This window comes from Rhamphochromis sp. 'chilingali', assembly GCF_963969265.1.
Source record: "Rhamphochromis sp. 'chilingali' genome assembly, chromosome: 9".
In the NCBI taxonomy this organism is placed as follows: Eukaryota; Metazoa; Chordata; class Actinopteri; order Cichliformes; family Cichlidae; genus Rhamphochromis; species Rhamphochromis sp. 'chilingali'.
In genome coordinates this window covers 12,068,369-12,089,150 of record NC_137936.1, presented here as the reverse complement: position 1 = coordinate 12,089,150, position 20,782 = coordinate 12,068,369, and the positions used below count along the sequence as shown (strand labels likewise).

At 42.7% G+C, this 20,782-nt stretch overlaps 1 protein-coding gene across 3 annotated transcripts in view; it reads right to left on the bottom strand.

Moving 5' to 3' along the window:
* Nucleotides 1-726: 726 nt before the first annotated feature.
* The window catches only part of prickle2b (prickle homolog 2b), a 104,589-nt gene continuing 84,533 nt past the window's right edge, over nucleotides 727-20,782 (bottom strand). Inside the window, exons 1-8 of one of the 3 annotated variants that reach the window (XM_080891274.1) lie at nucleotides 19,465-20,076; nucleotides 13,715-13,898; nucleotides 9,223-9,336; nucleotides 8,357-8,494; nucleotides 6,161-6,364; nucleotides 5,378-5,564; nucleotides 3,476-4,360; nucleotides 727-3,319 (exon numbers count right to left, since the gene is read on the bottom strand). In XM_080891274.1, coding sequence (XP_080747400.1) covers nucleotides 2,373-3,319; nucleotides 3,476-4,360; nucleotides 5,378-5,564; nucleotides 6,161-6,364; nucleotides 8,357-8,494; nucleotides 9,223-9,336; nucleotides 13,715-13,846 — 2,607 coding nt within the window. In that variant the 5' untranslated portion in view covers nucleotides 13,847-13,898; nucleotides 19,465-20,076 and the 3' untranslated portion in view covers nucleotides 727-2,372. Of the gene's footprint in view, nucleotides 3,320-3,475; nucleotides 4,361-5,377; nucleotides 5,565-6,160; nucleotides 6,365-8,356; nucleotides 8,495-9,222; nucleotides 9,337-13,358; nucleotides 13,507-13,714; nucleotides 13,899-19,464; nucleotides 20,077-20,782 lie in introns of those variants that run through there. The other 2 variants (XM_080891275.1, XM_080891273.1) reach the window with 2 other exon arrangements.

Genomic DNA, 20,782 nt, shown 5'->3' with positions numbered 1-20,782 from the left:
TGTCCTTCAACATGGTAAACTTTGAATAATGTTTTATTGGCTATAATGTTAAACTATTTCAGTATGTTCTGATGTTAATAAGACACCAGGGAATGATTGGCCCTAGAAATGGCCCACATGTGCAGCTTTCTTTTGGGCTCTGAATCAGGGCGAGTTGGGCTGCCTCAACATGGCCACAGGTTCACATAATATGGGCCAGATGTCAGGTGCATTGTGACATTTGGGCCATATTTGCCCCTGAATGAGACGCAGATGTCGTATGTATTCCAAATTAGACACAAGTGTGTCTGGTTGAGACTGAATATGCAGCTCACCCTCACAGAAATGTAATTAAATGTCAGTGTCTTAGGCATCATGAAAACCAGCTTTTAATTTGGCCAATTTCAGGAACAACAATGTCTCAGCCACCCCATTAGCATGGGTAACAAAGAATATTTGTAGCATCACCAGGTTTCAATAACTAAATCCCTAGACCTTTGTCAGCAGTTTCCAACTTGTGCAAGCTGATACAATAAACCAGAAATGCAGTGGCATCTGTTTCCAGGACAATGGACCTCTGTGTGTTTGAATATGAGTGCATACACTGTCGAACAATTCATCTGAGGATGACTCTAACTGGCTTCTACAGCCCACTGTCATTCATTTATTTATTAAACAGATGGACAAAGTGACTCTTTTGCGCACTTCCCCTATCTCTGGAGAGAAATACAGGTCACTCAGTGAAACTCACTGAAGTACTCTTTTATTCCAAATGCAGGACCAGGTCAGCCAAATAACACATGCATAACGTTGTTTTGGTCATTTTTCTATCTCTACATTATAGATATTTAATACATAAATGACTCCAGCTATACAAATATAAAAATATGTGAGGCTTCATTTACAACCATATGTACACTGACTTCATTAACTTAAAAGAATTAATAATTTCACTTATCTATTTACATACTATTAAACTGAATTCAATAGTACATTATATCCTATATCTAAATCACATTGCATGAAAAAGCAAAACTATACCAATCTGGTAGTGTACACTCGTTTGCTGCGTGGAAATTAAGTTTAAAAAAAAAAATTGCACCTCAGCTTTTGATAAACATTGGGACTTGACAAAACTGCACATGTAACTGTTCGCCTTAATAATCAGGAGTTATTGTGAAAAGTTAAAAAAAAGGGGAAAAAAACATGCAAACACTTGTTTTCTTTACTGTTAACTGACTGTAATTCATCACTGACTTTCAATTACATCATAATCAATGATAAATAACACTGAAAAGTTGGAGTAGGTGATTTTGTTTTTGTTCCAGATGGAGAATTTTAGTGTACACAAGGTGAACAACAGCCCTTTTCAGACATGGGATATATGTAACATTGCTAGCTTCATGAATTTGTTTAAGTCAGAGGGTTCTGTCATTCAGATGTAGGTCCATTTTACATAAATGTTCTCATGGCTTCACTCAAAGCACTGAAGGAAGGAGACTGTCCTCATGTCATATATACGTAGTAAAATCTTTAAAACTTTCTGTCTGTAATCAGCTCTCATTTAATAAATATATATATGTCTGCCAGGTCGATTTGTAGTCATGGGAATACATCCACACATTTTTGTAAACAGATTAGACACTTTATAAACTGTAGCCTAAAAACTATAACAGGTCATTTGTCTAAAGTCTACAAGGTCATCATCCCTGTCTCCACGTTAAAGATAATTTATTGTAATTTAAAAACCAAGTGCCACAAAAATCTTGCAGCTAACTTACTGCAGGTATGTAATATGCTCAGAAGAAAGACTTCCATAAACAGCTGGAAGCAAACTAACTTGTTTACATTGCTTTTTAATAATGTTTTCTGAACAGGTCAGAATAGGTTAAAGTCATCATTCACAGTCTATCTTCAGTACGGTATGTTAAGATTATATATACATGAAGTCACTGGTCCATGAGGTATGCACTGACCAGCATTGGTGCTTAAATGTGGAAAATGCAGGATATTAAAACTTTTTCCGGTGTGTGGGGGAAAAGGTCAGTTTATTGTGTTTAAGTTTTTTAAAAAAGGAATGGGTTTGTGGCTTCCTTGAACAGAGTGAGACCATGAGACACCTACTGAGAACTGGTGTCTGATTTGCCAGTTACTGGCTTTTTAACTTCCAAAATAATCATGTCCGTTAGTGAGCTTAACAACTCAGAGCAGACACACATAATCCCTACTATTGTCCAAGCCAATCCATTAATATTACGGCATACTTTCAAACTTATCCAGTGCTTTGTAAGATTGGCACTGCTGAAGTAACATGTTCAGATGTTGCTCGATTAAAGGTAAGGAATGCATGTCTGAAAAGGGCTAAAAAGTTATAATGAGCAAATGTCAAGATATTAAGAGATAATGCAGTTCTTGCTTTTTCTGCGTTTGCGGGTGTGTAACTGCCCACTACGGTTGGGTCCTCCCATTCCTGCGTTGTTATACTTGTGGACCAGCTCCTGGTTGCTGAGGTAGCGCAGCTGGATGGGCCTGGGTATCGGTTCACCCAAGAAGTAACCTTCATCCTCTGATTCTGAGGATGATGAGCAAGTGGAGCACCAGTCATCGTCATCATAATCATCCCAGGAGTACTGATTCAAGCCAGTGCGTCTGTTGGCCCCAGGGTTTTGTAGACTCAGGTCTGAAGTGGTCCTGGGGCACTGCCTGAAGAGTTGGGGCTGGTATCTTCCCCCTCCTCCTCTTCCACCAAACTGGTCCCTTGCACTCCTTGGTGGCGGGAAACAGTCATAATCCTCTCGGACATGTAGCTGTGGTCTTTCTTGAGGCCTTTGTCTTTGCTCTGCCACCAAGTGGAGAGCGTTTTCTGAACGAGAACGACGGGATCTCCGAGAGCGGTGATGGTGGTGCCTACGCCTCTGTGGAGTCTCTTCTGGGGCATCTATCCGGATACTGGCTCCCCTTCCTCCACCTCCACCACCACCTCCACCCACCCTGCGCTCACTAATGGGAGGCAAGCGTGAAGCGTTGGCGTTGCTCACCAAACTAAGCCCATCTTCCTCCTGAAAGGTGAAGCCAGGTGGTAAACGAGTAATGCCCATACCCATGCCAGAAGGGTCACAGTACTGCATCTGGTATTGAGTGGGTCTGCGAGGGTTCATTTCCATATAGGACTGACCAGCAGTGAGACTGTGAATAGACTCAGAGCTGCGAAACTGCCCTGAGGAGTTGAGGGTGTCCACATGACTTTTCTCAGACACATTCATTCCAGAGTCTTTGCTCAGGTCCGGCATAGAGAACCGTGAAAGGTGCTCCTGACACTTTCCCCCAGCATCTGAGTTGCCTGTAAGGAAACAGAGTAGAATTTGGAGAAATGACTGCCTTTTACTCACTGTCACTTTAGCTTGAGGAAACATCTTAATATGCAACAACATGCAAACACACCAAACAGAAACTGTAAGTCAAACCAAGATCTAGTGAGTACTACTACCACACCAACCTGTAGCATTGGAGAGAGCCAGAGACTCCATGGATCCTCTTGGGGTCTGCTCTAACGGGGTCAGTTGCTCTGTCAAGTTAAGTGCATTTATTGGATTCCTGCTCCTTGCTGTTTGTTGGGTAGTTGCTGAAGGCCCCGCATCTCTGTCCCTCTGAAAACCGTGCAAACTAATCGAACGCTTGTCTGAGGAGAAGCCATTGTGTTTTTGAGTGCAGTGGGACACCTCAGTGAAGCTCTTTTGGGTCCTCAGTTTGGATGGATAGTACTCTTCTGGAGCTTGCTGTTGGAACCACGTCTCATTCAGAGAGTGGCCTTTCATGGCTGAAATAGGCGGTCGCTTTAAACCTCCATTCTCCTGGATCCTGTAATCCTGCTGTTGATTATTCTGTCCAGAGCAGGTGGGGTTATAGACACTTCTGACATTGCACTGGCTAAGAAGCTGGAGAGGTGTGGGATTAGCAGTTGGATCAGATTGGGATTCATAAGTGTAACCATCGCCTGCTTGCTCCTGGTTCTGCCAGGAAGGTGGCTCACGAGTCAAACTGGGTGTTTGGCTGGACAGACTCAGAAGATCCATTTGTAAAGATAGTGGGTCCACTTCCCCTGAACATCTTTCAGTCTGCACCCCGCCTCCCCCTCCATTCTTTGCTGTTTTAGAGCTGCGTCTGGACTCTCTAGTGGAGCGAGCACTTTGAAAGGCCGAATCAGAAGAGTCGGAGCCATTAGGCTCTTCCCCTAGACTGCATGAGCGGGAGCAGAAGATCTGACCTTGCTTGGGCAGGAAAGGCCGACCCAGCAGAGAGCGTTTACAGCGTGCACAGCAGAAGCAGCCTTCTGTAGCATGCCAGTGCTGCCCGTCATACGTCATCTGGCCTTGATCAATACCTGCAGGAAAGATAAACACATAAATGACAGATACTCATACACATGTATTCAAAGGGCATAACATTTAAAAATTTAATTTAAACCAGCTGTGTTGTGTAAAATTGCAGCATACTGCAAGTAGCTTATACAGTAAGAAAATGGAAAATTGAGCTAGAGGCGGCAACTTTGCTGTGTTTCAGGGTAAACTCATTATGACGCTCGCCCAGCATTGTATAAACACATAGCATTTTGAGAATGTTTCCAGTTGTTGCAGGGGAAAAGAAAACCAGCTATTTGCTAATGACTGCCATCTGGATTGAGAGTGCTTTCTGGTGGTTTTCATTTGTAATCAGTTTTATTTTTGAGGCCAAATACTTTTCTGTATCCTGTCTGACTAATAATTACAGCGCAAATCTGTAGAGAAATATGTGCCAAAAATCACACCTGGGCATCCTGTCCTGGGAAACACACACGTACGTGTGCAGTTACACATGCATGCACATGAGCACAAACTCGAAGACAGAAAAATTGCTTATAGGAATGTTTCCAGCTGAAAAATCCCCCATTTTCTTCTCTCGCTGGGGTTGTCTCTACACTTATCTGGCACTTTATGCCTTTATAAACTTAAAAAAACAAAAATAGCAACCAAAAACTGGCCCATAATTTGAAAAGTCACGTGATAGTCATCCCTTTGCCCTATGTTGAGTTCCACACTGCATGATGTATATTGTATACAGTTCTGTGCTTTGTAAAGGTAAGTCTGTGGTGTTCAGTTTTGCACCCCTGCCACAAATATTCTGAACTTTATTCCATGAAAAAATGCTGAAAACAAGACCACAGTCATGCTACTGTAACTCTTTTCTTCTCTGTGCAAACTTGCATCTGAATCCTCTTATATATAAATTATGTATTTGGAACTTTAATAACCTTTCAGCAACCAATTCTTTGCATGAGCTTCTAGTCATTAATGCAGTCCATATGAACAGTGATGGAAACAATAGAGGGAAGTGATGGATGATGGGGAGTGAGGCAGCATACCAATATGTTCCCCGCAGGAATCGCAGTACTCTGCATACAGGGACTCGAAGCAGGAACAGCAGTAGGGCCGTCCCTCCTTCATGATGTAACGCTGACCCCCCAGCACCGTCTCGCACTCAAAACAGCAAAAGTGCTTCATATGCCAGTGACGGCCCTCTGCCTCGGTGCACTCATCTGCAAAGATGATCTAAGAACAAAGACATAAGAAAGAGTATCGTTTATTGAAAGTCCATAGAGATAAAACCTCAGTTGGGTTATTACTGCGTGCTGAATGACAGGACAAAGACTGCTTGCCCTCCCACTCCATACCATTTTCTCCTCTGCAGCTTGGCGCTCTTAGATCATTCTTTGTCGCCAGTTCGTGTAGGAGGCTAATGTGTGTGAGGAACTGAAATCTTGGTGGTGCATTTGCTTTTAATTACGCTGCTGTTAAACCGCTGGGATGCATTTAAGTGCCAAAAGAGTCCTTGTCCCCATTTGCAGAGTAAGAGTCGGCGTTAATGGGCTGGGAGATCAGGATATTGAAACTCAACCCCTTTAAACTGGATAAACCTCAGCAGACATTAAACTGTGACGGAGTGTGCTGTGAGCTCGTAAGCGTCGTATGACAGCAATTTGGTGTGTATATAGGCATGTGTAAGTGCAGAGTGCATGTGTGTAAACACTATAAATAGCCCTGCTGGCACAGTTACAGGCACAGCTTGTCCAAGGGGGTGACGTGTACCTATTAAGACATGACCATCCGCGTGTAGCCTTGTGTGTCTGCGTGTGATGTGCGTTTACCTCATCGCAGGCAGTGCAGCGTGGCTTCAGCCTCTCGGCGTGGTGCCGGCCGCAGTAGATCTTTCCATCCTGGTAGAAATAAATGAGGTCCACCAACAGCTCGTTGCACATGCTGCACACGAAGCACGCAGGGTGCCAACACACACCGTGACCTGCCCGGGATGCGAACACAGCGATGTCTCCGCCGTTTATCTGGCCTCCACACTAAACAGAAAATGAAATGAAACAACTGAATGATTGCTGGGTTTATTTGTCACAATTTACCAGCTTTCTCTTACTGCACTGTTTCGTTTCTTATTTAAAAAGTGTCTAAACCTCAAAGTACAGAATTGAGTGAAACGCTTCTTTGATACAATAATGTAAAATCTTTGCATGTGAAAAAAAAAAAAAAAAAAAAAAAAACACCCCGTGAGACTCATGTGTCATGATCCAGCAAGAAGTCACATGGCTCAAATTAGTTTTTCAAAGCATAAGGAAAGCTGAAAGTCCATGCCTGCAGAGCTTTTTTTTTTTTTTTTAATGAGCAGACAGGCCAGCATCCTGATTTGTTGTATGGCATCACTGATTGCTTAATGTAAAGTAATTCCTGTTAAAACGGTTCATTGGAAACAGGACATAAGACAGTCTAATCCAATTTGCTCCATTTAGAGGGATGGAATTACAATCTAATCTGACAGGAAGTGAAAAACTGTAAAATTGTTTTAAATCTGGGATGAAGTCCATTTATTGGACCTTTAGTCAAACTTACTGGAGCATCAGAGGATAAGGGCCGCAATTCCAACCACTGTCATCATCACTTAATATCACCCGTTACTTAATTGATAATACAATTGATAGATTGGTCTACAAAAAGTTACAGTCAAGTAATACATATACTAAAGCAGAAGTTAATAGCTGTAAATTGGTTGTTCTGTCCAATCAATGGCTGGAAAAGACAGTTTAGCCTCACAAAAGACACCAGAAACCATTCTGTTAACTGAAAATGTTTCACGGATTAAACAGTCACATCAGCGCTACAGAAGATGCAACAAATAAAGAGATTTCCATGAACTTAAAGTCCACCTTCTATTGGATCTCTAATAAGGTCAGGCTAGTGCTGATACCAATCGAACATGCCGGATCAGTAAATCTCTGTCTGTAACACAATTATGCAAGTCGAAAAGGCTGCGAGCACAAAGGTGTGTTCAGGAGGTGGGAACCAGAGAGAAAGAATTTGAAGGGCTGGTGGAGGACACTGGTGGGACAAACGATAGATTTATTAACGGAGAGATATGTAGGGAAGATTTAAAAAAAGTGTGATAGAGGCATGGAGGTGTACAATCAGAGAAGACGGGAAGATAAACGAGCAGCAGCACCAGTAAGACGAGAGGAAAGGTCAGGCAGGCAAAGCAGATTTAGAGGGGTGGGAAGGTGGAGACGGAGGTAGAGTTGCAATCAGGTTATCTAACTGGCACAAAGCCTAGAGCTGCAAGAAACCAAAGAGAGGGGGGGAGAATTCAATCAATACAAACTCTCCCAACAATCCACTCCCTCGTGTGTGTGTGTGTGTGTGTGTGTGTGTGTGTGTGTGTGTGTGTGTGTGTGTGTGTGTGTGTGTGTGTGTGTGTGTGTGTGTGTGTGTGTGTGTGTGTCTGCTAACTGGATAAGAAACACGAGCTATAAAGCAGCTGTACACCCGGAGCACCAGCACAGCACTGAGTATCTCCACCTTGTTTGAGCTTGTTGTAAATAAAATGACAAACGGCCAGTGGATGCATTAAGTGTGTGTGTTTATTGTTAAACGGGAATTCCATTCAGCTCCAAACTTCCATTATATAAGAGTACAAACACTAAGCATCTAGAGAATTTAGAGCAGTCTAACTCAACTATAATGAACTCAGCTGTATTTCAGAATTTTTATAGTTGGTGAGGCATAAAAAAAAGAAAATAAAGTGCGGGCACCATACCCACACACATCACTTTAAGAGTTTGAAGTGAGACAAGGTCACAATAGTAATTTAACTGCATCTCCCTCATTTATATACGTCAACATTAAACCCTGCTGACATGCCAGCAGGTCGTTCCATATGTCTGCCACATCACTCACTTCTGTCACTTCTCTGTCCACATAGAAATGACATTTATAAAAAAAATAAATCAATAAATAACACGGAGGTCAAATGTATATTTTATGCTTTCGACATTTCTTTCAGCTACCTGTTCGCAGATCGCCCCCATCATCGTCACGGGGAGTGGGCGGACGTTGCCCCGACCCAGGTTTTCGCGCTTCCGCTGGTTACTGAAGAGCTTCAGCTCTCGCTTCTCCTCATCATCCAGACTGTTACAGTAGCGCACCTGGATGAAGATCACATGCCCATGAAACCACGAGAACATGAACTGGAGCGGTGACTGAAAATGGATGGATGGATGAATGAATACTACTTAAAGTGAATAGAAGTAGTTTTTTTTTAAGATTTCAATATCTGTATAATGTTTGCCAGGTCAGTGACTGATCCCAGAGTTGAATTAACTGTCATCATGTTTTTGTCATTGCTAAGAAGTGCTGATATTGTGCTCTGCTTTTGCTGGGTGCAAATTGTGAATCAGGATTAACCAGGAACCACGTCACCAAACGAATAACTGGCTCTCAGATCGCAGCTGACGAAACGACTGACCAATCAGATTAGTAGGTGGAATTAAGAACCCACCCACTACCTGACCACAAATTGGTTCTGTGAAGTCCCACTTAATAAAGTGAAAAGAAATAACAGCTCAGGCTGACTGTTAGCCTAAACTAAGGTGGGAAACAGAGCCGACCTTCACGGGGATCCTGTCTTTTAATCTCTTCAAACAAACTGTGGTAATAATTTATTCATGTAACCAACTTTAATAGGCAGCGATAAACACTTCCCTATCTCACCCATTAGGGAGACAGACTCCATTTTTAAAGCATCTGTCTTCTCCCCGCTCCCCCTCTTATCTCTGTATTGCCCTGAAGGAGGTGAGGTGATGGATGGATGGATGGATGGATGGATGGATGGATGGATGGAAGGTGGTGGGGGAGGGCATCTGTTTGGACTCACCTCATTGTCGTGGGGCGGGAGCTGATTGAGCAGCTGTTTGATCCTGTATTTCTCCCCTGGGCTGTTCACGTAGGGCACCTTGTCCTCAGGCAGGGAGCTGTAGTACTGATGAACCTGAGGGAGAGACGGAGAACATTTGGACTGAGGGGCTGTTTTCATTACCAGGTAAGTGCTCAAATATTCTGCAGTAAGTGACTTCTTTCTTTTGTTGTTGTACCATCTACAAAAACTGAGAAATTTCAGCCTTTATTTGATATTGTTTTGATTTTATCATTTCAGGGCTAAAAAGGTAAAACTGTGCAAGGACCAAAGTATCAAGATCTGCCACTGGGAGTCAGTCTCTCTCTCTCTCTCTCACACACACACACACACACACACACACACACACACACACACACACACACACACACACACACACACACACACACACACACACACACACACACTTTGATTTATGGCCCACCAGTAGAGACTTAATGGAACCCCACCTCTCCATCTCTGCACACTGACAAGGGAATGCATTACTGACCTGTCACAATTACACACACACACACACACACACACACACACACACACACACACACACACACACACACACACACACACACACACACACACACACACACACGAGAAAACGAAATAGTGTTCAACACGTATGCCCCCAGCAATGCAAGCGTGTGGCAGCAGATTAATGCTAATCTGGACATTTCAAATTACTTGGACATTCTTTACATCACCACAGCAGACAATGAGTGTCATTTCTGTGTTATTTATTACACTCTTTTTATTACACTGTAATGAGGGGGGGCTGGGGTATAATTGAGGTCAAGCAGTTATATATGAATGTGACTGGCGAGGGGGGCAAATGAAGAAAGCCACAGGGTTTTTAAAGAGAGGTTTGAGGATAGATGAAAAAGAGAGAACGGGTGAGAGGTGGAGGAGGAGACATGAGAGGGAAAAAGTTAAAAAGATGTGAGTGTAGAGGAAGATATCTTTGTGTACGGAGAGACGCAAAAATGGGCAAAATGTACACAGAGGACTTTATGAGAGAGACAGCATGTGTGATCGATGCTTGCTGACAAGATCACGTCTCTCTTGATGGCCTACAGGTCAGCTGAATGGATTTACCGACTAGCCTTGTCCTTGGCAATAACACAGTCTGCCACACAAAAACAGATTAACGCAGACGTGCATCAGTGTGTAAACACCCGAATCAAAACTGAGCAGCTTTCGAAAACTCTCTTTAAAGGTGCGGCATCACATCCAGCATCAAAGACGATCTTCATTTCCTTGAAGTATCCACTTGTACAAGCGTATTTGTTACTGGGATGAATTTATAGCAGGAGACTCTTTGCTGTAAATGTAACCCAATTCCTTCTGCTCTGCTTTTGTTGGCTGTCTGCTTGCGTTGGCAATGGACACGAGATCTGTGCTCAGGAGCACAATTTAGGACGGGCATTGAGGGTGGGGTGGAATCTCTGGATAGTCCCGAAACGACCGACTGTGGTCAAGTGCCGATATATTACACAGCACTGACAAACAAAAAAGACAAACTCGTGATGCACGCACACACCCACTGTTAATGATAAATTACAAAACATGCTTCCAAGAACAGCAGGGTTACAATCTGGAGGTGAAAGGCACACTGCCCTGAGGAAAAGATCTAAAGAAAGATACACACACGTACACGCATGCATACGCACGACACACACAAATATTCCAGAGCGAGCTAGAAGAAGCAGCTTGCGATAATAACTGTAATCGAAAACAGACGGAAGTAAAGACAGGGCAGAATTTCAAACTGTACTGAAGGGAGTGTTTTTTAAGGCTGAAGCAAATGGTAGGACTTACAGATGAGTGACAAGAGAGATTGCTTCACACAGCTGGTTTCTATTGCTGTTAATGGCCAGGCAGGCAGGCAGGGGAAAAAGACACCACCAGGCACCAGTTCTGACATTCTCACAACAAGCCACTTTGCAGCGGTTAGTAGACACAGATATTATATAGCTGAGAAAATACTGGTAGCTATAGTCAAACACTGCGGAGGAAAAAAAGGGTGTTTTTACTGTGAAGAGAGAGGATTTAACAGCAGTTTTCATTCATTTCCCTCCTGTTCTCACGTCTTTGCTGACATGTGTGAATGCCCATGGTGCAAAACTGTGCCAAACACCGCTAACATATGACACCTAAACACAAAGCAGAAGTGATGTTTATAGGAATATTACTAGCTTTAAAGATACGTGATCATGATCCATGAAGTAATAGAATTTGGACAGCAGGGTGGCACTAAATTTAATTTTTAGAATCGCAGCCATCTATCGATGTCAAATTCAGCAAATATCAATCTCGCTGTGGTGCAACAAAGGTAAAGCGAGGAAGGTAATTCAAGTCATTAGTCCTCTTCATCCTCCAGGGACTATGGATTTTTACACATTTTCTGTCAAATACCCAACTAGCTTTTACATCCACTGACCCATCATTTACTCATCCTTCACGGCTGCTGGCTGCAATCAAGTCAGAGGCTGATGGTTTTATTGTTCTTGATCTCAGATCGGAATGAGTCCAATTGCCCTCTGGTCTATTTTGGAAAAGGTCAAACTGCCCTCGCTTCTTTCTCTACCTGGCGCTTTTCTATTTAATTCATCTACTTCAAGGCTCTCGGCCCATGTTAGAACCTGACAGAGATACAAGTTTGCATGAAAAACCTAAAATTGAATTTCTATATAGACATGGCACATGGAATTGATGCCTAGCAGAGTTTCAATATTAGACTGCAGCTCTTACACATGAAGAAAACGCTTATCTCTCACAGACCACTGCTAGTTATCATTCTTGCCCTTGACAAACGGTAACTTGGCAGCATCCAATAAATCTATTTTAAACGATGAAGAGGAGAGAGCGAGGCGACTAGCGAGGGAGGAAAATGGCCCAATAACATGTCAAACGCACAGAATAATGGCTCCATTTGTTGCTAAAGATTCTTTTGCCGTGTCTGCATTTCAGCACCCTGATAGTGGAAAGTAGAGCTGACGGCACTGTTTGGTTGACAGAAACAATCCCAAGTTATCCCTCAGACACACCTGACTGACCCCAGTCCTGCTTAGAAATGTCTCATTACAGAATAGCAGTACATCACTTGAGGCTGAACAGGAGACAGATACAGTTCTGCGGTTCAAAGCAGGAAGACTCTTGATCTGCAGTTTTTAACCTGAAGTTTTAGCTTTATGTCCACTCTCCTGAAAAAAGTCACACCAGGCCTCCACAGCTTGAATGATTTGTCATGTCAGGGTTGGAAGACAGAAACTGCTACAGCTTCTGGCACATTTCATGTGCTGCCTGCTGCTAGGTTAATGCTAGAAGTGATTCAGTTTAACAGTCTAATATTCTTTCCATTCTGATGATCAAGTCAATCAAGTATTAAAAAAACAATCCTGAATCTCTTCTCTAGGCTGTTTAGCATTCTGGTCTTGCCATACTAATCAGCCCAGTCCTCTTTATTTCCTGAATGTTCCCGAGGTTATATTTTCACCAAATGAGAACCTAAGTGACTACGGAGTTGTAAGCATGATCCTGGAGAGGGATGAATAATAGCTGGTCTCAGTCCTTTGAGGTCGAAACAGTGTGCCAACAATGTACTGACCAGCTCAGCTCATCAACAAAATGAAACCGGCTTCAATAAACGTTGTTATTGTCTCATAAAGCTGGAAACCCTCCCACGTGTGCGCACCTGCAGTTAAGTGAAGTATTGTAATAGAGGATTTTCTGCACGGGTCCATTTTATGTGCTTATGTATTAACGCAGGCTTAGCTTTGTGGTTGTGAGGGCAATGTAACCTACTGTAAACATGTTTGCAGGGAGAAGGAATTGGAGATTAATTTAACTGCTGGAAGCACATAATCCTTGTTATCCATTAGCTGGGAGAAGGTGCAGTCAGCATGTAATATATGTCGACACATGGCGACATGCAGGTCTAAACGAATAGTTGGAATTTGTATTAGATTTCTGATTATTGTACTAAAAGTGTGTTATATATTTGAACTAACACCTGGCTGTGCATATCTCTGAAAGACTAAGCTTTAACCCATGATCATATTTTACAACACCAAGCCTTATCCTAATTCACTGTATAAACTTACACTGCTCAACTGCCACTACAGTGTATGGTGAAATCGGAGCTTTTGAAAGGGCGCTGTAATGTGATCCCACGTCTTCCGTCATTTCATTCACGTTCAAGCTTTAATTAGCCTCTGTGTTGTATTCTCTACACTGGAGGAAACGAAAAATCTGTGGATTCAAATGCTCAACAATTAATTTCTTACAAAAACTTCAGCTTCACATGATAAAAAAAAAATAGATGAAAGGATTGGACCGGTACACACAATTACACATATTTTACAAAAAAGGTGACAAGAGAAGTGATAAGATGGCGTTACTAACAAGACTGAAATGCTGGAAGACCGTGTGCTCCATAGCAGAATAAGACTAAACATACCTGTTCAGGTTTGAGACCCGGTGGAACCCAGGCGTACTCCTCCAAGGCACAGCCTGAGTCATCATCCGAGGTTGAGTTCCTCTGGAAGTCGTACATCAGTTTGGTGACCGTCTTCTCCATCTCTACGGGCATGGCTGTCACTGCATGCTCCTCACGACGACACTTACAGTGTACACAGATCTTCCTGCCGGTGACAAACAACCCCCCCCCCCCATCTGTCAGTTCAATGTCACATGTGTGCTTACATGTGCAAATTAAGGACAGATATAATGGTCTAGGAAAAAAGCAATCGTCTAAATGGTAGCTTTAAAGTCTGGTTCATAGTTTGGGCAGTGTTGTGCATCTAAATCTCATGATATCCCTGATCATTATTAAACAAGTTCTGTGTTTGATAGAGTGATGTATAAAGAAGAACAAGAGGTCACATGGTGTGAGCCTTTAGCATCCATCATTAATAATCGAAAATAAACCATTAAAAAAAAATCTTTTCTTTCAAAATTAGTCCAAGAAACACAAACTCGAAGTCTGTGAAACAACTTTTCCCCCTCCACAGGCACTCTTATTCATCTCAGTTGAAATGTCGAGGATTCCCACTGTGGGTTCCCCAGTAAAAGAGGGTGCCACAAATGCAATGCTCATCACTCGTCTGTGGTATGAAGATCTACTGTCAAGCGTGCCTTGGAAATAAGCCGAATACAGCCATCGACAGTGATGGAAAACAGCACTACACAAACACAATACACAGGCACTTTGCTATGTACAAGGTTAGCGAGAACCACTTGCAGATGCTTTGCGAGGACAGTGCCCCACCCCCATTAGCCAAAGGGATCCACCCATCTATAACAGGGAAAGCAATCTGTGTGAGAATTCCCACAGAAAACTTAGATGCAAGAGCAAGGTCAAATTAAGGCACTAGGGGGTCTATAATCATTTGAGCTGCTCTTTCCTATAATTTTCCTAACCCAAGTTAGAATATCGCCCCTTCATTTCCATAAAATAATTCATCACCAATCACAGTACCACTGTCTGATTTTAGCTTCAACACCAAATACAGCTCATTTAATCATTACAGGATTGAAATTAAGCTTATAAAGAATGATTCTGGGTTTGACTGCTCACCTGTCTTGTTGATTTAAAAGCCCATAACATCATTGCTGTTCATCAAAGTAAAGCTGTATTTTTGCAGACACCTCAGCTTGTAACTGTGCTACTATTAGAGTCAGCTGTGTATGAGATGGCTCAGAAAAGGATCGCAATATATGGGTTCAATACTTGAGTGCATGGGCCAAAATGAAAATGTAGCCCAACACTACCAGGTCTGCATTCTGATGCAAAGCATAGAGACAGTGCAACCATACAGATCGCCGTGTCCTTGACAGCTCTAAACCCTGCAAATAGAAACTGGGTGGGCAACGAGGTCACATCCCACTAACCCTTGCTGCCGCTCAGGCGGCCAAACCGGTGAGACAATCCCATTACCTTCTCAGAGGGATGCTGGCTTGTCTGAGAGACAGCCCTATGGAGGAGCTTAGGGGCAGTCAGGACACTGTAACACATCCTCAGCCATCCAAGGTGTCAGTCTATCCGAACAAATGAATGCAAAGTAGTCTGCAATATCTGGCTTCTTGTGAATCAGTTCTTGCAGTGTGATATATTCAGCGTGTAACTGCTCGATATTTCTTGCAGACTTAATTTTTAAACCTTACGGTACTTGTTGAACCTGTTCCCACTATAATGACTACTGAGCAATTAGGTCTGATTGGAATTTCAATCTAGGTACATGTGCAGAGTCAATCCTATTTTCAAACACTGCCACTGGATATGTCCGTAAGCCTTTCTTAACTTTGCTCTGTACTGTAGCTGTGGACTCTTGAGTCTGTTGAGCTCACCGATGGGTGATGGGTGCAGGGCTGCGAAGCTAAGACTCAGTCACAATAACAGTTGGCACTGTCCCAGCGTTTGTGTCAACTACCTGTTAACGTAAAGTGCTCTGAGCCAAACGGCTATAATGCTTCATCGTGTCTCTCCCTGAAAAAAAGCACTTCTTGTCCAAGGGTTTAGCCTTAGTTAACAAAGCTCAAAATCCAATTTGACTTAGCAGTGATTGATTTGAGTGATGAGATAGACAATGAAACACATGGAGCTCACTTTATTTAGTTCGAGCAAAAGGTCTTACTGGCATGCCACAACTAGCCACATGCCTGTAATATATGTATATATACATAGCTGAAGATGGATGAGAGATTATTTAGCGACAGGCAGAAGCCTAAAAAGCTCATGCTTTGAGCTCCAGCTAAAGAAGGACCTCTAAACTTCTGTTGTCATTGTGCAAGGGCAGCCACAGACTTCACACACTCACTACATAAATATTAAGAAAATGCCTGAAGTGGGCAAATATCCCTGTCATGAATATTGATGACCATGATAAACAGAACAGATGTAGATGAAGTCATCAATGAGCTGTCAAGCAGGCAGACTGGGAGAAGGGTGCTTAGCAAATCCCAGTCCCAAGAGGATGATGCCATAGCCGGAGGCAAAGCAGCTTGCCTCAGTACAGCCCAGCACTTTCACAGTTATTACTGATTTAAAGATGATTTGCTGGATGGGAACAGAATCTCATGAATCTATGAGAACATACACAATCACAATGAAAATGGTCAAAGCACAAGGTGGATCCACCACACGAGATAAAGCACATATGAACACTTAAAGGCAGGTATTTTGTCCCTGGGCTAAGAAGGATGAAACCTGAAAGAAAGCCTCTTCACACCACACCTTTCATGTGTCCACTCAGAAGGAGGTGACCCACATCTGTACAGATGTGGGTCAGAGAGACTTCAGAGAGACCTTCCTCCAAACACGTCCTGATTTTCTCAAATCAGAAAAAGCAGAGAGTCTGTAGACCTTGAGGGTCCGTTTCCCCTGCTTTCCCCATGATTTACATTCTTCATGGACATGGCTGGGATTTCCCCTCAACTGAAACGTAATCCCCGAGCTTCCCCGTGTAAGCTACATGAGTTCAATTAAATCAGATTTAGAAACTCTGGTAAAACAAGTCAAGCGCATCACTGACGCCTCATAAATGACTGAGATATAGGGAAGGAAGTAAAGAGGCTTGTTATTTTTTTCAAATGTGACTGGGCTTCTTTTTTTTGTCCCCTGGGAGAGCTGATATATCATTGGTCAATCGGAGTGAGGGTTTTATCAAGCCCATGGGGTGGTTGGGGTATGTTTGTGGTTCGCAATGATGTCAGTGGACAATGGTTCTTATTTCAAGTTAATTATAATCATTATTCACCGCTGCAAGATGAGCACCGTATCCCAGGTAACGGGTAATTTTAATACGTAACTAGGGTCTACTGGGCTGCTCTACAATTGCGTACAGTTGTTTTAACTGTTGTCAATCAGTGCAGCAAGCTCTTTAGCAAGCACAGTCTCACAGTTTAATGAAACAGGCTGTAAGATTAAGTTGAATATCTGAAGACAAAACAAAAGTGGGCTCAATGAATTTATTTATTTTATTGATTTTAGAAGCCTGAAATGTGGGGTTAGGCTCTAGTGCTGATTTAAAGGTGATTAAGTTTTAGGAAGGTAAGTTGGGTACTAAAAAAAACCCCATCTGATAAAGAGCAATTCACAGAAGTGCGTCTTTTGAGCAGAAGTCGTCATTTTCTCCCGAAACCACTGCAGCTTTTCCATGGTATCAGAAGGTCAGATTAAAATCTCATCTTTAAATGCAAGCTCTACACAAAAAGCAGAGGTTGCATGATAAGAAGGGAGAGCGGAGAGGACAGGACAGCTGGGCGCAAGGACACTCCAAGTGTTTTTTTTGTCCCCCCCCCTCTTCTTCTGCTTTTGTTTTCTTTGGAACAAGAAGCGGAAGAAGAGAGTCTTTTGTCTTTAACGGCCTCTTGTTAAGCAAATGCAAGCTTTCCGGCAGTAATATTTGAAGATAAATTTTAAAGGCGCTTTGAGAAACAGCCCTGCTTTCACAAATTATAGCTATACAAGCTACACAAGCAAACAAAGTCGTACCTATGGTCTACATTTTCGACTTCAGAGCTATTAAGAGTTAATCACAGGCAAACACGACTGAGGTGTCTCTGGCATAACCCAGGCTTGATAAAGGCATTTTCCATGTGTGGCCAATTAGCAAGAACCTGCTGCAACGTGCTGCTGATGGCCAAGATTAGGCCCGCACCCACCTGTCATGGCCACTTATAGATTAGCCTGCTCTTTTGAACTAGGCCCTGGTCTACACTAATGGGCAACATTATTTTACAGCATGTTCAACAAAAAAAAACCCCAAAAAAACTATTATGTTGGCACTGAATTTTGACAGTGTGAGCTGATTTTTTAGTAGATGATTGACAAGTTAACACAGCAAGGGCACTTTGAATTGTCACAAGCAGCAAGAGCACCTGCAAAACCAGCTGTCAAAGTCTGTAATGGCCAAAGTTTGAAAACATAACTCAAGGGATCTTGGATATTTTAACAGTTGTATTATGGGAAATGTAGGCCATCATATTGGACCTGAGTTGGTCCAATATGAAACGGAAGGATAAAAGGAGACTGTGTTTGCATAACATCACACTGGGACACTTTTTTACTATACATGAGATAGGCTCACATTACTCAATGTGAATTCTCAATAAATTGACAATACTTTCGATGGGATGGGAGGTCATGGAAGGGTCAAACTTGCATCAATACAGATGTTGTTTTGGAAGCACTCTGGTGACAGGTCGTTAGTCATTCTCTTTCAGTTCCCAACACACATTAAATGGCCTTGATACACTCTCAGAGAAAGTACAATATTGCTGTTATATCACGCTGACTTTTCTTTCAAAGCACCAGTGAGGAAAAGGCAGGAACCAATGAGCATCCGAATCACCACACCCCCAAAAGACAGTTGTGTATGTCAGAAATGATGTTGGACAGGCGTTTAGGTTCCTGTCAGTCTGCTCTCGGACCAGAGGTGCACAGCGATCCTGCAGCCAGCTGCCACACATTATTCCACATTATTCATTGTCGCCCATTCATGTGCTAATCCAGCGGCGCTTTTCACTGCTAAAAGTAAGTAATAAGTAAACTATTTTAACAGATCAATTAATCTGCATTGAGTTGTGTAATGCAAAGCCACAAAGACGTACAGTCAGCAGCAAACTTCAGGAGAAAAAACGACATAAATAATCAGACAAAGAAAAATACAGATCCTTCTTTAATGCAAACTGTCGAGAAGAAAATACTAATTTGCAGACCTTTACTCGGGCAGACTATTGTCTGTTGTGTCAGTTCAAAATACAATCCATATGTCACACAGCTACACGGTCCACAGCACACATTACTGGTCGGACCAGTGCGCTACAGGAGGTGGGGTGGGGGATATAAACCAGGGAGAACACGTCCACAGAGAGAAAGTTCAGCAATCTGCATTCAAGTGTTATTTACAATCGAAAAAACACCCACTTGTGAAACAGAAGAGTGCAACACCCTATAAAAATCTTGTAGAGGGTTCAACTTGTTTATACATTAAAAAAAAAAAAAAAGGCAGTGTGCTTTAACAGTCCTGCGATTATTTTACGCATAAATTCAAATCAGGATTAAGCCAGACAGGACTAAAAGTTCACGACCAGACTGGTGGCGCATTCCCCAATCAATCGAGCCTTTAAAGTCCCCGTCTCCGTTTGCGCTTTTACACAAGAGCTACCAAACAATAACACAAACACTATCAATAATGTGCCCCTTACCTTCTTACAAACTGCAACCGAGAGAAGCCATTACCGTGACCTCGGAGGCTTTGGTGTTGCGGGTTTTAAAATACGCGTTCCTCATTGCAGAATTTGTCACACAACTCCAACTCCAACAGCTTCGCCACGAAAACACGCCACTCTCGCCCGCTGCGTGATCCGCACCCCTCTGCTACATTTATCCCGGCCGTTTAAAAGCCTTTTGTCAACCCTCTCCTCTTCGCAAATACACTCTGGGGGGAGGGGGAGGGGGGGGGGGGGCTCTGCAAACGAGGAAAAGCCCCAACGAAGAGCCAGTATGAAGTGCGTAAAAGCGGATTCCTCTTTTCAGTATGTCCAGTAAGTGCGCAAATTCCACCAGAGGGAGGAAAAAAACAGATTTTGTCGCTCAACGAGAATAACAGAGCTCTCCTTTGGCAGTAACGTTAAACACTGCTGCCGAGTCTCAGAGAAGATCGGCGCGGACTTTCGGTGCGTAAAAGCCCAGAGCGCTCCAAGAGCTCTGCTTTCTGCTGACAGAGCCACACAGCAGCAGCGCTTTAATCCTCCCCCCGTTTGTCAAGTGCGCTTAGATTAATAGCTCGATTCCGGTTTACCCTTTCAAAATAGAAGCATGGCGTCAAAAGTTTGATTCACTGGTCGATCTATTATTTTCTTCCTCGTTTGTGTTTATAGCATTTATTTACGCATATTCAGTTTTATTTACTGAAACGCTGTTTCTTCTCTTTTTGACATCAAATTAAAGTCCGTTGCAGTGCAAATGATTCTGTGAAAAGAAGGCCAATGGACCTTAAGTTCTTATTTATAATAACATAACTAAAAATAAAAGTTTGCATGTAATTATGAAACCCACCGATAGCATGGGGGGCATCTACTTTAGTTTTTTCCCTCTTCTTTGTCAATTCATACCGTCCGTGATGAATGAGTAATGAGTATACAAATTTACTATTTTGTTCAGATATTGAGTAGCAAATATATTTGTTCTTCATGTAAACGTCATCACTTTTAGCATTTTATTTTCACATTTTGTTTCAAATTACAGCACAATGTCAACTTTCTATTTGAAGGCAGATTTGTTCACTTCCTGTGTTATTGTGGGCCCTCTCTGGTCTCCTTTCATGTGGCGCGCGCGCGCGCACACACGCACTTTTCTCCTCTGTCCTGCATGCTAATATGCCAGTGTGATGTCAGTAAGTCAGCATCCCTACACTAGTGTAATTAGCAGCATGAATGACTGGTGGTCTGGCAGGATTTGCATGTGAATCAAACCACTTGCCTGACTCAGTTGCTGGGGGCAAAAGAGAGACAGAAAGGGAGG